Here is a 14890-nt window from a genome sequence, read left to right on the forward strand (position 1 = left end):
TAATCCTCTGAGAAAAGTAAACTGACACTTGAAACTGAACTACTCAACAGTTTTAAGACACCTCCAAATAGGTTTTAAAAATGCATTTATAAAACAAGGAAGGCTGAAGACACATATTGCACGAAAGAGATTTCAGGAACTATCCCAGCTCCATAATAAATCAGCTTTAATGGCTACCTGAGATGTCACTTGATGCTGATCAAAATATGAAAGGAGTTGAAGTTTTGTGAACACAGTCTCCAGGGTCGGAAATGCTTCCTGTTTGCTCTTCCTGGCTTTCTGTCCTTCATCTCCAACTAAACAAACACATAGTAGATACATTATTTTTCATTTAATTGAAGCTCTTGACCTTTTTCAGAGATACTTTTTTTACTGAACTATAACACACATATGGAAAAGGGTACAGACTCACTGAATTTCTACAAAAGAAATTAATTCATGTAATGAAACTCAAATAACAAAATCACATACCAAAACCCTAGAAGCCCTCTCAGGTTCCCTGCAGTCACTTCCCCGCCCCAGAGAACCAAGAGCCTGCCCTCTAATGGCTCAGATTAGTGTTGCTCACTTTATACAAATGGAATCATATGATATATACTTTTATATCCCTCATCTTTCATTCAGTAGTATTCTTCTGAGATTGATCCATATTGATGAGGTAATTCTAATTATTTTCTAAACATTACCCATTCTCATTTATGTAATATACTTAAATTTTGGCTATTAATGAGAAATGATAGTTGCTCAGTCGTGTCTGACTCTTCGCGACCACAGCCCTAGCCCCACCAAGCTTTTCTCTCCATGTAATTCTCCAGATAAGAATACCGGATGAGTTGCCATTCCCTTCTCCAGGATTAATGAGAAATCCCTCCTTAAATATTTCTTACTCATTGACTTTTAAAATATGATATCAACATTGAATGGGGAAAAAAATCACCTAGGCTCAAATGAATATAACAGAAAACTCCACTGCCATCTTGTTAGGAGACTGTCTAACAATGTAGTGTATAAAAAGGGAAATCTACACAATCCTTAACTTTTTAGGGGACAGGAAAGAACTAAATCTGTCCACATTACTAAAAAAGTGATAACTTTATCAATTTAACATAGAGAAGTTTGCAAAAATTAAAAGTAAGAAATACTATGAATTACAATTCTCTTGTAATTGACAGCTCTGAGGATAAGACCCAGAAATAATTAGGTCCTATTTTAAAACATTTTTTAATATATGTACTTACAAACACAAATCTAAAACCAAGAAAATGCTGTACTGTATGATCTCAAGGTTCTCTTTCAACACTATGATTCTAAGTAGTCAAATGCTACTGAAACAAAAGCCTCCTCACACATCATCTTACATGGGAAAGTTTAATTTCAGGGAACAAAGGTCGTTTTACAGATTTTTGTATTTAAGAAAGATTACACTAAACTAAACCATGACACCATTCAGGTATGACCTAAATCAAATCCCTTATGACTATACAGTGGAAGTGAGAAACAGATTTAAGGGCCTAGATCTGACAGACAGAGGGCCTGATGAACTATGGACAGAGGCTCATGACATTGTACAGGAGACAGGAATCAAAACCATCAAGAAAAAGACTATCAAGACCCAATAAAAAAAGAACTGCAAAAAAGCAAAATGGCTGTCTGAGGAGGCCTTACTAGCTGTGAAAAGAAGGGAAGTGAAAAGCAAAGGAGAAAAGGAAGGATATACCCATTTGAATGCAGGGTTCCAAAGAATAGCAAGGAGAGATAAGAAAGCCTTCCTCAGTGATCAATGTAAAGAAATAGAGGAAAACAATAGAATGGGAAAGACTATAAATCTCTTCAAGATAATTAGAGATACCAAGGGAACATTTCATGCAAAGATGGGCACAATAAAGGACAGAAATGGTATGGACCTAACAGAAGCAGAAGATATTAAGAAGAGATGGCAAGAATACACAGAAAAACTGTACAAAAAAGATCTTCATGACCCAGATAATCATGACGGCGTGATCACTGACCTAGAGCCAGACATGCTGGAATGAGAAGTGAAGTGGGCGTTAGGAAGCATCACTACGAACAAAGCTCGTGGAGGTGATGCAATTCTAGTGGAGCTATTTCAAAACCTGGAAGATGATGCTATGAAAGTGCTGCACTCAATATGCCAGCAAATTTGGAAAACTCAGCAGTGGCCACAGGACTGGAAAAGGTCAGTTTTCATTCCAATCCCAAAGAAAGGCAATGCCAAAGAATGCTCAAACTACTGCACAATTGCACTCATCTCACACGCTAGTAAAGTAATGCTCAAAATTCTCCAAGCCAGGCTTCGGCAATACGTGAACCATGAACTTCCAGATGTTCAAGCTGGTTTCAGAAAAGGCAGAGGAACCAAAGATCAAATTGCCAGCATCTGCTGGATCATGGAAAAAGCAAGAGAGTTCCAGAAAAACATCTATTTCTGCTTTATTGAGTATGCCAAAGCCTTTGACTGTGTGGATCACAATAAACTGTGGAAAATTCTGAAAGAGATGGGAATACCAGACTACCTGACCTGTCTCTTGAGAAACCTGTATTCAGGTCAGGAAGCAACAGTTAGAACTGGACATGGAACAACAGACGGGTTCCAAATAGGAAAAGGAGTACATCAAGGCTGTATATTGTCACCCTGCTTATTTAACTTCTATGCAGAGTACATCATGAGAAACGCTGGGCTGGAGGAAGCACAAGCTAGAATCAAGTTTTCTGGGAGAAATATTAATGACCTCAGATATGCAGATGACACCACCCTTATGGCAGAAAGTGAAGAAGAACTAAAGAGCCTCTTGATGAAGGTGAAAGAGGAGAGTGAAAAGGTTGGCTTAAAGCTCAGCATTCAGAAAACTAAGATCATGGCATATGGTCCCATCACTTCGTGGCAAATAGACAGGGAAATAGTGGAAACAGTGTCAGACTTTATTTTGGGGGGCTCCAAAATCACTGCAGATGGTGACTGCAGCCATGAAATTAAAAGACGCTTACTCCTTGGAAGGAAAGTTATGACCAACCTAGATAGCACATTAAAAAGCAGAGACATTACTTTGTCAAGAAAGGTCTGTCTAGTCAAGGTTATGGTTTTTCCAGTAGTCATGTATGGATGTGAGAGTTGGACTATAAAGAAAGCTGAGTGCCGAAGAATTGATGCTTTTGAACTGTGGTGTTGGAGAAGACTCTTGAGAGTCCCTCGGACTGCAAGGAGATCCAACCAGTCCATCCTAAAGGAGATCTGTCCTGGGTGTTCATTGGTAGGACTGATGTTAAAGCTGAAACTCCAATACTTTGGCCACCTGATGCAAAGAGCTGACTCATTTGAAAAGACCCTGATGCTGGGAAAGATTGAGGGCAGGAGGAGAAGGGAAAGACAGAGGATGAGATGGTTGGATGGCATCACCGACTCAATGGACATGGGTTTGGGTGGACTCTGGGAGTTGGTGATGGACAGGGAGGCCTGGCGTGCTGTGGTTCATAGGGTCACAAAGAGTCGGACACGACTGAGTGGCTGAACTGAACTGAAACGGCTTGCTAATGGCAAATGTAATAGCAAATGTTTTAAAAACAACATTAGGAAGAAAGGAGATTTCTATTTCAACAACAAGCAAGTATGGTTTAGGGGCAAAAGACAAGCAAAACACCTAGGTTGTTTTATTTCCTAAAACAAATAAACAGAGAATCAAAATGTGCTGAATAAAATAAGGTACAAGATTATGTGTAACTTTTGCCAAATAACACCAAATATAATGCAAAGAATAAGAATAAAGAAGTTCATGAAACCTACTAGTTTTTCAATATCTATTCTCAAAGGTACAAATTAAGTTATATTGCCTTAAATATAACTGCTCACAGGTCATAAGTGTGTTTAAAATATTCACGTTTTTAATTTTTCACTTACCAACATCACTGATCCAAGACTGAAAGCTTACACCACTAGTCTTGGATACCATGAGCTTTGGAAGTGAAGTTAATATATTTTTTCAGTCTTTCTTGGTACCAAAACCAAGTGTGTCATCAAAAAAAGTAACAGAATTGAGGATGAAGACCCAGTATGAGAACTCAAAAAAGCCTCTTTATTGGTTTGTCTATATTAATAGGCTCTATTTACTTACACATAGCCAAGTGAAAGAAAAATTTAAGAAATTACTGTTGGTTCTCAAAGGAATATTTTAATGACGTTTACATAAGCAATAATATAATAGCAATTCATAGATTTTCATCTGTTTTATGTTCATTTGCTTTCAAAATATATATTATTGCTCTTCTGTGGCTTAATTTTGGTTTTCCATTTTTTAAAACAACTCTAATCCTGGTGCTCACTTCAGCAGCACATATACTGAATCTCTAATCTTAGAAGTTTGGGCTTTTGTTGTTATGATAAACTTCATTAGTGGTCTGCAAATTCATACCCAAAGATGACCTGTGAATGTAAATGTAGAATGAGACTTGCCTATTTCGACTTGAAATGTCATTTCAACATTAGATTATGAATCCACCCCACCCTCCCAGGCAAAGTCTGGTTGATCCGAGAGCATACCTAGTAAGTTCCTCAAAGCCACGTTTCTATTTGTAACCAGAAAGCAAACACATGCTAACACTACCTGTTTTCTGGTCTCACCAGCATATCAATGCTAGTGTTTACATAGTGACTTAAACATAAGACTTCTTAGCAGAAGGCAGCTCGCTATCCCAAATTAACAAGCATATTTCTGATTGATGAGGAGTTTTATTTAGAATGTGGGAAAGAAAAAATCCGCAATGAAGATGCCCCTCTCCTCAGCGGTGCCTCTAGTACTGGAATATCTCAAAAATTAGCGGGAAGAACAATGATCTCCTGGTGAGTTCATAAGCAAGAACTGACTATTTAAGAGACTAATCCAAAGATAGGACAGATGATAGCTGAACATTTTAAAAAAACTCTTTGTAAAGAAAGGAAGTGGACTCAGCAGAAAAGGACACCACAGTGCTTCCTTCCTTGTCTTACCCCTCAGCCTTCCAACACCAAACATTCCACAGGATCTGGAAAGACTTGCTAAAATTAATTTAGGAAAAGCATGTATACTGAACCTCCTAAAGAGAAAGTGTCCATCACATTCCCAAATATACAAAAAAGTAGTTTCGGATACATTTTGCCAGCCAGCTGCTGAGCTTCGAAATTCAGACTATTTCCTCTTTTCTTTAATAGAGAAAACAGAAAAATAGCAGATCGACAGTTTTTTTAGAGCAGTTCTTCCCCCTCCTCACAATCTCGATAATGGCAACAGGTTTCATTTCCCTTCCACCACCTCATGGAGCTCCTACAGCACTAGCTCCTTATGTGGCCACAGAAGAGAGTTGGGGAATCTTATGTAAATAACACGAAGGCAGCTGTCCCATTGAGTTCTAATACATCAGATGCCCAAAACACACTTTTAAGACTGAAAAACATGCCACCCTCCTACCTTGTTTCTGCATCTGCACCCTTAATGATGGAGAGGAAAGAGAGCTATTTGCGTTGGTTATATCTAAATTTTCTGTAGGAAAGATCTACTGTGGACAAGCCTCAGTATTTCGTTCAGTTAAAGTCCTAAGACTGGATCCTCTGGGAAAAGGTTCATAAAACAGTATTTATTTTGTAGTGAACAACAAAGTGGAATTCCTAGAGGTGGTTTATGCCAGGTGTAGGAAGTGAGCTATTTTCATAGGGAAAGTCCAAACTTTCTTCCCAGTGTATTACCTAAGTAAAAGAGAAATAAACACCACTGGTGGTAGTGGAGCATACAAAACGATAGCACATTGTAAACCACATGACTATCTAATAAAATAAACTTTGGGAAGGGTAATTAGGCCAATGTGAACCGGATAATTACAAAATTCCAGTTGTGCAATAAGGTGACATAATACAAAGGCATAGCTTCACTGTAGGAACCATGTAAAAACACTGAGGAAAGAGCATTCCAAGTCATTATGGAGCAAAGACCGTTTTATTCTTAACAGAAATTGCTTGGAAATGCAAGTAGCCTCCACTACCTATTGCACCTATTCTTCTGAATAACATAAGAAAAGATCAGTCACTGCACTGTCACGAATTTCAATTATCATGTAAATATGATGAGGCTTCCCTGGTGGCTCAGTGGTGAGAATACGCCTGCCAATGCAGGAGACGTGGGTTCTATCCCTGGGTCAGGAAGACCCCCTTGGAGGAGGACATGTCAACCTATTCCAGTATTCTTGCCTGGAAAATCCCATAGACAAAGAAGCCTCATGGGCTAAAGTCCATGGGGTTGCCAAGAGTCTGACATGACTGAGTGATTAAACAACAACAAAAATATGATGAGCCAACTGCAAGCTTGAGAAAAGGATGGAATTAGGGGAACAGACCTCTTCCAGACTAAGGGTTTTCCATTTTTTCATACTTTATCACATATGCACAGTTACTCAGTCATGTCCAACTTTTTGTGACCTTTTGACTGTAGCCCGCCAGGCTCCTCTGTCCATGGGATTTTTCAGGCAAAAATATTGGAGTGGTTGCCATTTCCTTCTCCAGGGGATCTTTCCAACACAGAGACTGAACCCACATATCCTGTGTCTCCTGCATTGCAGGAGGATTCTTCACCTTCAGAGCCATCAGGGAAGTTCTTTTAATACTTTATATATGACTATTGCAGAAAATTTGGGAAATATGAAAAAAAAGAGGAGCAAGTAAAAATTACCTCTATCTATCCATGGAAGGCACCATTTTAAATGGTGCCTATAAATAAATGGAATATGTAACTATAAATGGAATCAAGGCCTTAAAATTTCAATGTGCTTATTCATATTTCAATGTAACAGTCATCTGGGGGAGGAAACACTGCTGACCATGCCACGTATGACTTTGATAAAGACTGCTAAGGCAGAAGACAAGAGAGCAAATGGGGGCAAATGCGTGAGGGCTCTTTACCCCCTGTCTCTGTGTTGCTCTTCTTATTTAGGATTTTCAAAATATCTTTGGTAATCTTCTTCAGCTGATGTCTGGCTTCGTCACGCTCTTTTCCCACTCCATAAAGAAGGATTGTGCGCTGGTTACATTCATGACTTGAAGATTCATCCTGAAAAAGAGAAAACGCATTTTGAAAGCCCTGTTTAGAGGGCGGGGTTCATGGACATGAAATGCGCTAACCACAGCATCTCCATGCTGGCTCGTGCGGTGGTGGCATCTGGCCCGCCTTTCAATTCACCTCAACCTCCACTGGCAACACCCTTGTTTTTCCAGTTTGGAACTTGCTAAAGTTTAAAAAAAAAAAAACAAAACACAGTGTCAACTGACCTGAAGTCTTAATAGAAGCAGTTGATGTGGGCGTACCTTACAGAGTAAGTTTTGACTCTTGATTATTTAAAATTAACATGGTATTAATGTCACATCCTAATTACATACTAGCTATATTTTTATCCTTATGGAAAATGTTATTTCTTAGTAAGCTCGGCTTTCTACATTCAGTAAACATTTTTAAACGGTTTATATTTTTGCTAGGATCCTCAAGTACTTTTATTAAAAAAAAAAAAAAATTCCATTAACTTCCAACATGACTGTGTAAGACACAGGAACATATATTTCTTTCCAAGTGTAAACAAAAGCCAGCATGGTCTTATTAGGTGTGAGAAAAATAGCTGGAAATGCAAACGCATTCTGACACCACCTTCCTCTCCTGGACCACCTCCCTCCCCCACCCCACCCCCATCCCAAACACAGTGGATTCCATCACTGTTTTTCCTACACAGGAGAGGGAACTACCAAGGCAGAGCATCACAAAAACACACTCCTTAAGCAAAGTTAAATCATCTAAGATATGTCCTCTCTTATGCCTGGTTTTGAATTTTTCTATGTAATCTTTTCTCTTTGATCCTATATTCCTAAATTTTCTTGGTAGAATTCCTAGTTCTATCATTTAGCCCATCTTCTTTTCTTAACATTTGCCCATATTTACTCGTGCGAGGTAATTCCTATCACTAATAGTATCTATCCCTAAGAAGCTCACACGAGGGAAAGATTTGTCCCAGGAAAAACAGACTGTATTCTGTGCATATAAATTAGCAGTGGCTGCAAAAAAGAACAGAGTCCTTGTGACCTGAAGAACACTAATGTTCAATATGGAGTACACTCCATGTGTGTGCTCTGCACAAAGCAGCATTTTGCTTCTGCAGTCTTGAGGAAGGACCCTGTTTCCTCTCAGTCTCAGTCACTGTTCTCTCAGTCCCTTTTTGTCATTCTGTCTTTCTCTCACCTGCCTGCATTCAAGGCACCACTTCTTGCATCGCTTCCTTCTTTACAACATTTTATCAGAAACATACATTTGCATAATCTGCCAATCTATCTTGCTACCACGTCCCCAAATGTTATTTTAAGTGCTCAAATTTGCCTTCTTAAAAAAAAAAAAGCTAGCAGTGTTTTCTAGAAGCTGTTATTTAATACCCTGAGTTGCATAATCTCTTCCAAAGTCTCAATGGACAGACCTAACCCCAGCATAAAGTCAACACAGACAGTGATTCCTATAGCTCTATGACCTGAGCTACTTGACTAATCTCTGATTTTGTTGTTCCTCCACTGATATACTTCCTTTTTGTCTGGTAGGATGTATAAATATAAGCCCTACAAAGGGAACAGAAAGGCGATGAGGAAACTGTACAAAATTCAGATACCAGTCATGTGCCCTGGTGATTGTTTTCAGTTAAGTCACCTGTCAAGTGGTTCTGATGCAAACTTGAGTGTGAGGGGTGATGGAAAGATGTTAGCAACAGCTGTTTACAGAGTACCTACCTACAGCAAGACAAGGTACTACGAACCCTGAAAAAATGCATGGATGAATGTCCCCTGATTAAGGAGTACAGATTCAGTGTCATCCCAGCAGCATCTGCAGAGCTTGAAGCCCAAACAGGGAAGAGGAAGGAAGGTATCCTAGAAAGATCCATGTGTTCTATGGACACGGAGTACTATGGCTCCACACTGATCAAGTAACAGCCTAAGATCAGGGTAAGAGAGGGCTGTGACTGCACCCAAGGTATGCCCTTGCCAAAGCCATGGTCCAGAATAACGAGCCTTTTCGAGCCTCAGATTCTTCCCCTAAAAACTGGTAACACCTCCTTTATTACAATGCTTGAGTGAGAACTGAGATATGTCTGTAAAAATGCTTAGTGGCATATCAGATTCAGCACCCCCTGCTGCCCATTCATATTACTGCACCTCCCCCGGGAAGCGCCCTGCAACCACATTGCTACTCAGTATTTCCCAAAGGCGCTGAGCACTTCCTTCCTTTGCTGGTCTCCTCCTGCCACCTGAAATGCTCTCAGCATCCTCAACTGCACTTGTAGAAATGCTGCGTACAATGACAGCATTTCTGTCACCCGAGTTTATTGAAAACCTTCACTACAGGGGAAGGGGTGGAGAGGACAGACTTTGGAGCATTTATCACGGTGTACAGCACTTATTTTCTCAGTATCTGTTAAACGTCTGTCTTCTCCACGAGACTGTCAGTTTTGTGAGAAAGAACCCGGTCTATTTTATTCACATTTACATTCTCCTTAATGGCACTTAATATTTGTTAAATATGTGAAACAAGTAATAATTAAGTAACCAAAAAACTAAAAGAATGGGGCAGGGGTGAAGATAAGAACAAAACACGGTTTTATAGAAAAGTTGGCTTGATAACTAAGTGTTGAAAAACTGAAGATGAGAAATGAGAGGCAGAGAGAAAGACCAAAAAGACCTCTTTTGGTCTGAGGTTTGTAGGGTCAAGAGGTTGGTCAAGAGGTTTGTAGGGTATAAATTAGGTCTTAATGGTAGAAATAAAAAATAAGAAGCAAAATCAAGAGGTACCTGAAAGAAGTTAGGAAAGGACTGGGAAGTTTCAAGACAGACTCACTAGATAAAATCTGTTGGTGGGTAAAGGAGCAAGTTATAAGGCTAGGGAGCTCATGAATTTACCATTAGGTGAGGGAAATTCAAGGGGTGGGTGAAAATGTATTACAAATGTCTAGTAGGTGGTTTGTCAGCAGGTATAGTGTAGAAGTGACAGCTTAGGGAAAAAAGCAATATGTCCCTAGAAGGGATTCAAACCTCCCATGTTCTCTTTGGAAAGGGTATGGGAGGGAAGAATGCTGAGACAGTGAAGGAGATAAGTAAGTCATCAAATGATGGATATACAGTCTCCATAATTAACAAGTAACCAAAGAAGTCAAGGTCACAAAAGTGAGGGAAGCAAGAATTAATAACAGGGGTCATCAACAGTGTTGAAAAGTTAAGAAATCACAGTGGATGCTGGCTTCCCTGACTTGCTTCTTAAAAAAACAAACAAACAAAAAACCGTGTGAACCTCAAAAGAGAAGTTTCTCTAGAGTGGGAGGGGCAGAGAGGAGGAAACAGGAGGTTGGAGTAAGAGCAATGGTGCAATGGTGACTGGGAGGGAAGTAGCCCACAGTTACTAGCAGCTGAGTGTAAAGAAAAATAGCTTGAGAGGAAAGTGATCACTTTATTAGGATGACCAATGACATACTCTCGTTTCAAAGCTATGTTTCAAGTGAGTCTCCAGGAAGGAAATCCGGATTGGAGGGCAGATAATACTGACAAAGGAGACAGGCAACAGTGACCTCGTGTCTGGATTAACTTCAGAAGAAAGACGAGGACATCTTTCTACTTAACCACAGACAGAAATGAAAACTGGTGAAAATACAGGGAAATCTGGAGGTGAAGAAGTGAGATGCTTGTATCAGTTCACTGGCCGTATTATGCTCAGGGAATGGGCCAGAGGCAAAGTCATGAGGTAAGAGTCAGGGGATGGAATTAAAAAAACAAAAGAAGCTTGCAGCCAGCTGGGGGGAAAAAAGCCCAAAGCACTGGTCACTCTCTACATGGAGCATGAAGACAGCTTTTCTGACATTTAACATTTTCTAGGGAAATCATGATAGGTGTTACTAGCTTCCAAAGACAAAAGGCAACATTTTTACAAGCAAATCTTTCAATAGCCTACAAGACTGGTTTACATCAATTTTTTGTGCATGTAGAAAATGTACAAGTCTTTAAATAGCAACATACACATGAGAATAAGGTCAATCTCAGAAAATGGACCACATATTACCAAAGGTATCGGTTAAGTTCTGCTCTTTCAATTAAGTATCAAAACACTCTGAAGTTGCATGGCTGTAAAAGCTCAAAGAAAGTGTTAGTCGCTCAGTCATATCCGACTCTTTGAGACTGCATCAACTGGAGCCCTCCAGGCTCCTCTGTCCATGGAATTCTCCAGGCAAGAATACTGGAGTGGGTAGGATTTTTCCAGCCCTAGGGATTAAACGCAGGTCTCCTGCATTGCAGGCAGATTCTTTACTGTCTGAGCTACCAGGGAAGCCCAAAAGATCAGTATCAAAGGATTATTCTCTTGTTGATACCCTGAAGGACACATCTGTTGGGCAGGAGAAAGAATCCACAGGACAGTCTATGGAATTCTAGCCATCCCCTTTCATGCTCGCCCACTGCTATCCTTGAGTTAAGAAGGTCACCTCCCTATAAACTGAGTTCTGAAAATCTTATCCTCCAAATCAATCAGTTTTCTTTCTTCAGATAATATCTCAAACTCACAAAGACTTAATTGATTTTAAGAGCAATTAGGAGGATACACATCCAAAAACTCTGGAAGGCTTGTTGTATTGATACCACAGCGATTGAAATATGTTCCTTAAGCCAAATGTTCTGAGAAGGGAAAACTGGAATTAACTGGTCTGATGTTAGTCATCTTCATTTCTTTAGAGTAAGTGACTAGAAATGTTGCCAAAACTTGTGTGTGAGTTCATAAGGATGTGACCACGGTGGTGAGGTTATTAGAGCTGTGAACTCTCCTTTCACCTTCAGTCATTATTTCTTTCAGCTGAAGCATTCAATGGACCATATTATTCTGTATAGAATAGGATAAATTTCAAATCAATGTTACAGCAGGAATAAGCCTTGGGCTGGTGGAGGAGAATGGGTGTGCACACTGCAGGGAGGCTGTGCTAAAGAAGAAGGAATTAACAGCAGCTTCTCAGTAGTATGACACCTGACCTGGAGTAATTTTTTCTAAATCAAGAGAATCAGGGACTCCTATAATTAGACATTTAAAGGAAAGCTTTGTACAATAATAGCTTGTAGTCAACAGTATGGCCAAAATGAGGCCTTGATCCAACAAACTCAGAGCATCCTAGGAGCATTATGGCTGTCAAGCGGATTAATTATAGATACCACTCCTCTGCTTTCAAGCAAAACACGCAAGACAAGGATGACAAATAACTGAATCACCAGAGATAGTATCCTTTTTTTGTTTTTTTTTGCTAAACATCACAATGCCCAATACTCCTTACTTTTGGAATTTATCTTATAATATCTAACCTAAATTTCTACATTCTAACAGGTAAAGCCAAGCTAGATGACATGAAAACTGCCTTAAATGCATGTGCTCCATCAGAACGTTCTCTAATGTCAACACAACTGCATTTCAAAACCATAAGACAAGAGAACTAAAATAGCATTAAGAGCTAATCCAAGGGCATCATTACCTCTTCATCTCCTCTCCAGCCCAGTTTCACAAGGACCACAGGTTCCTGCCATTTCAGGGCATGGCCCTCTCCATTCCCAGAAATCCTATTTGAAGCAAATATGTATTTTCGGATAAACAGACTACCTTTAGTAGACTCGATTAAAAAAGAAACCAATTAAACCATGTGTATATAAAAATTCTAGGGTATACAGAATTAGTGCACTTTTCCAGTCATCTTCCAATGACAAAACACTATCAGAGAAGGTTCACAGACAGGTGTGGTTGCGAGTTAAAGTCAGAGGAGAGATAAAGCTAATTTAATTTAGATCAAGAACTGGAGCCTTTCATTTACCCCGCAACTCCCTAGTCACAGCACTATAGAAATCTGGAAACATAAATGAGTTAAGTACACTGAAATAGTGTTCCTTTCGTGTGGCATACTAATTTCTTGAAAATAGTCAGGATTTCTCCCGCCACCCCCCACCCAAACCTTGTTTCATCCAAAGGTCTTAGAAACACTTCACAAGCATTCCTTAAAGCTGACAAGCAATCCGGTGTAAAGGCAAGTATGACTCCGATTTTCCTAAAAGGAGTACAGCCGTTGCATTCATGGCGTTCCCCTCTCACTGCTGGGCCTCAGTGCGGGGGAAGGGTTGTGGAGACAGTCAGATGGAGAAGACTCTTACACACTGTGGCCACAGGTGCAGGCTCTAGAACTAGAAAGCATGAGTTGGAATCGGGTCTCTAACTTGGCTGCCCTACTCCTCCGTTTTCATCATCCAGAGTACAGAAATAAGATGATTATCTACTTCACAGAATAGTTAACTCATGACAATATAAGAAACCCAAAGTGGGCTGTTATTATTCTGAAGCGTATGTGGCATAAAAGCTTTTTCAAAAAGTATGATCTCTCTCTAAACCAACAAATAAGTTCATTTGCCAAGAGTATATCATCAAACTGACGTCTAGGTGACTAACAGATGGGGACCATGACGTGACTGACATTTCCAACCGAAATTACCCAAATCCATAGCTTGATTTCAAATCCATAATGCCAACAAAATTCTCAGCTAGTTTAAATCAGTGGCCTTCAACCCTTAAGGTATATGAGCACCACTCATACAGCAAACTACAGGAGAGAGAACTACAGACAAGGGCTGCATCCCTGAGTTTCTGAACCACCAGGGCGAGAATGGTGCCCACGAAAGCGCATTTCTCATGACTCCTCAGGTGACACTGAGCTGCTGTTCTATACTTGAAAAACCGTCCGTGAAGATCATCTAATCTACACTGAGATAGACACACTCAAAACTCAGAAAAAATAAATAATCCAAAGATATATTTACAACAAAGACACTTACCCAAGTGGATCTGCTGGTAACAGAAGGACATTATAGTTCAAAACAGTGTGTGAGTGTGCACACAAGCGTGAGTATCCACAATATTTATATAAAGGTGATAGTGAGTCTCTTCACTGAATGATTGTTGTTGCTAGTCGCTAAGTCATGTCTGACTCCTTTGCAACCCCATGGGCTACAGGATTTCCCAGGCAAGAATACTGGAATGGGTAGCTATTTCCTTCTCCACGGGATCTTCCCAACTCAGGGATTGAACCCATGTCTCCTGTTTGGCAGGCAGATTCTTTACCACTGAGCCACCTGGAAAGCCCTCACTGAAATGATATATTTCCCCAAAAAACAAAGGCAAAGTCAAAAGAAATTTGTTTAAACTCTACTCAAGACAGGCATAAAAGTCCTATATAATAAGCCTAGCAATGGATACAACTGTTTTTTTCTTTCTTAATGTAATTTTAGAATCTTCAATTTTATAATGGGAGGAAATTGTGTCGCCTACAAAGAGCTGATCAAATACAGATTTAAAATAATGACATTATTAACCAGGAAAAAAAAACAAAGAGCAAGAGACCTAACATCCCTAATGAGCACACATTACGAGTTAATGTGATTACTTGTTAAAAGGCAATAGATCACCAGTGTTGGGCACAATATGTTTTCAGGTAAATAACCATCTGACAAAGCAAGTCTGCAGCCTTCTCCAGGAAGCAGATATCAGTAGGCTTGATCTCCTGGACTTATCATTTGCATGGGAAATAACCCAAAGAGCTCACAAAGCATCAACTCTATGGCAGGTTTCAGTAAAAAGCCACAGGATTTTAAATTGCTTTTTAAAAGATGACTTCTCACCCACCGTGCCCCATATTTCTCAAGGAAATAAAAGCAGAAGTCCTAAAAGCGGGCCAGACGGAAATACAGTGTCTGCACAGCCCTGAGTCCACAGCATCTGAAGGTAATTTCTGATTGTAAAGTCCTCTTCCTCGCTCCCTCTATTTCTCTCTA

General features: G+C 39.8%; 2 protein-coding genes across 13 annotated transcripts in view; one reads left to right on the forward strand and one right to left on the reverse strand.

The window, feature by feature from the left end:
* MED12L (mediator complex subunit 12L) overlaps window positions 1-14890 on the reverse strand; it is a 363490-nt gene that overhangs the window by 74665 nt on the left and 273935 nt on the right. For all 9 annotated transcript variants that reach the window (XM_061418660.1, XM_061418677.1, XM_061418696.1 and 6 more), the window contains 2 exons: window positions 6938-7085; window positions 178-296 (listed from right to left, as the gene is read on the reverse strand). In XM_061418660.1, coding sequence (XP_061274644.1) covers window positions 178-296; window positions 6938-7085 — 267 coding nt within the window. The remainder of the gene's footprint in view (window positions 1-177; window positions 297-6937; window positions 7086-14890) is intronic.
* Window positions 1-14890, forward strand: part of P2RY12 (purinergic receptor P2Y12) — a 53205-nt gene that overhangs the window by 33087 nt on the left and 5228 nt on the right. The window contains exons 1-2 of one of the 4 annotated variants that reach the window (XR_009736731.1): window positions 7517-10790; window positions 13764-14885. The exons of 1 other annotated variant lie outside the window; for it this stretch is intronic. The gene's annotated coding sequence lies outside the window, so the exon portion shown is untranslated. 2 more of the 4 variants (XR_009736730.1, XM_061418768.1) reach the window with 2 other exon arrangements.

This window comes from Bos javanicus, chromosome 1, assembly GCF_032452875.1.
Source record: "Bos javanicus breed banteng chromosome 1, ARS-OSU_banteng_1.0, whole genome shotgun sequence".
Lineage (NCBI taxonomy): Eukaryota > Metazoa > Chordata > Mammalia > Artiodactyla > Bovidae > Bos > Bos javanicus.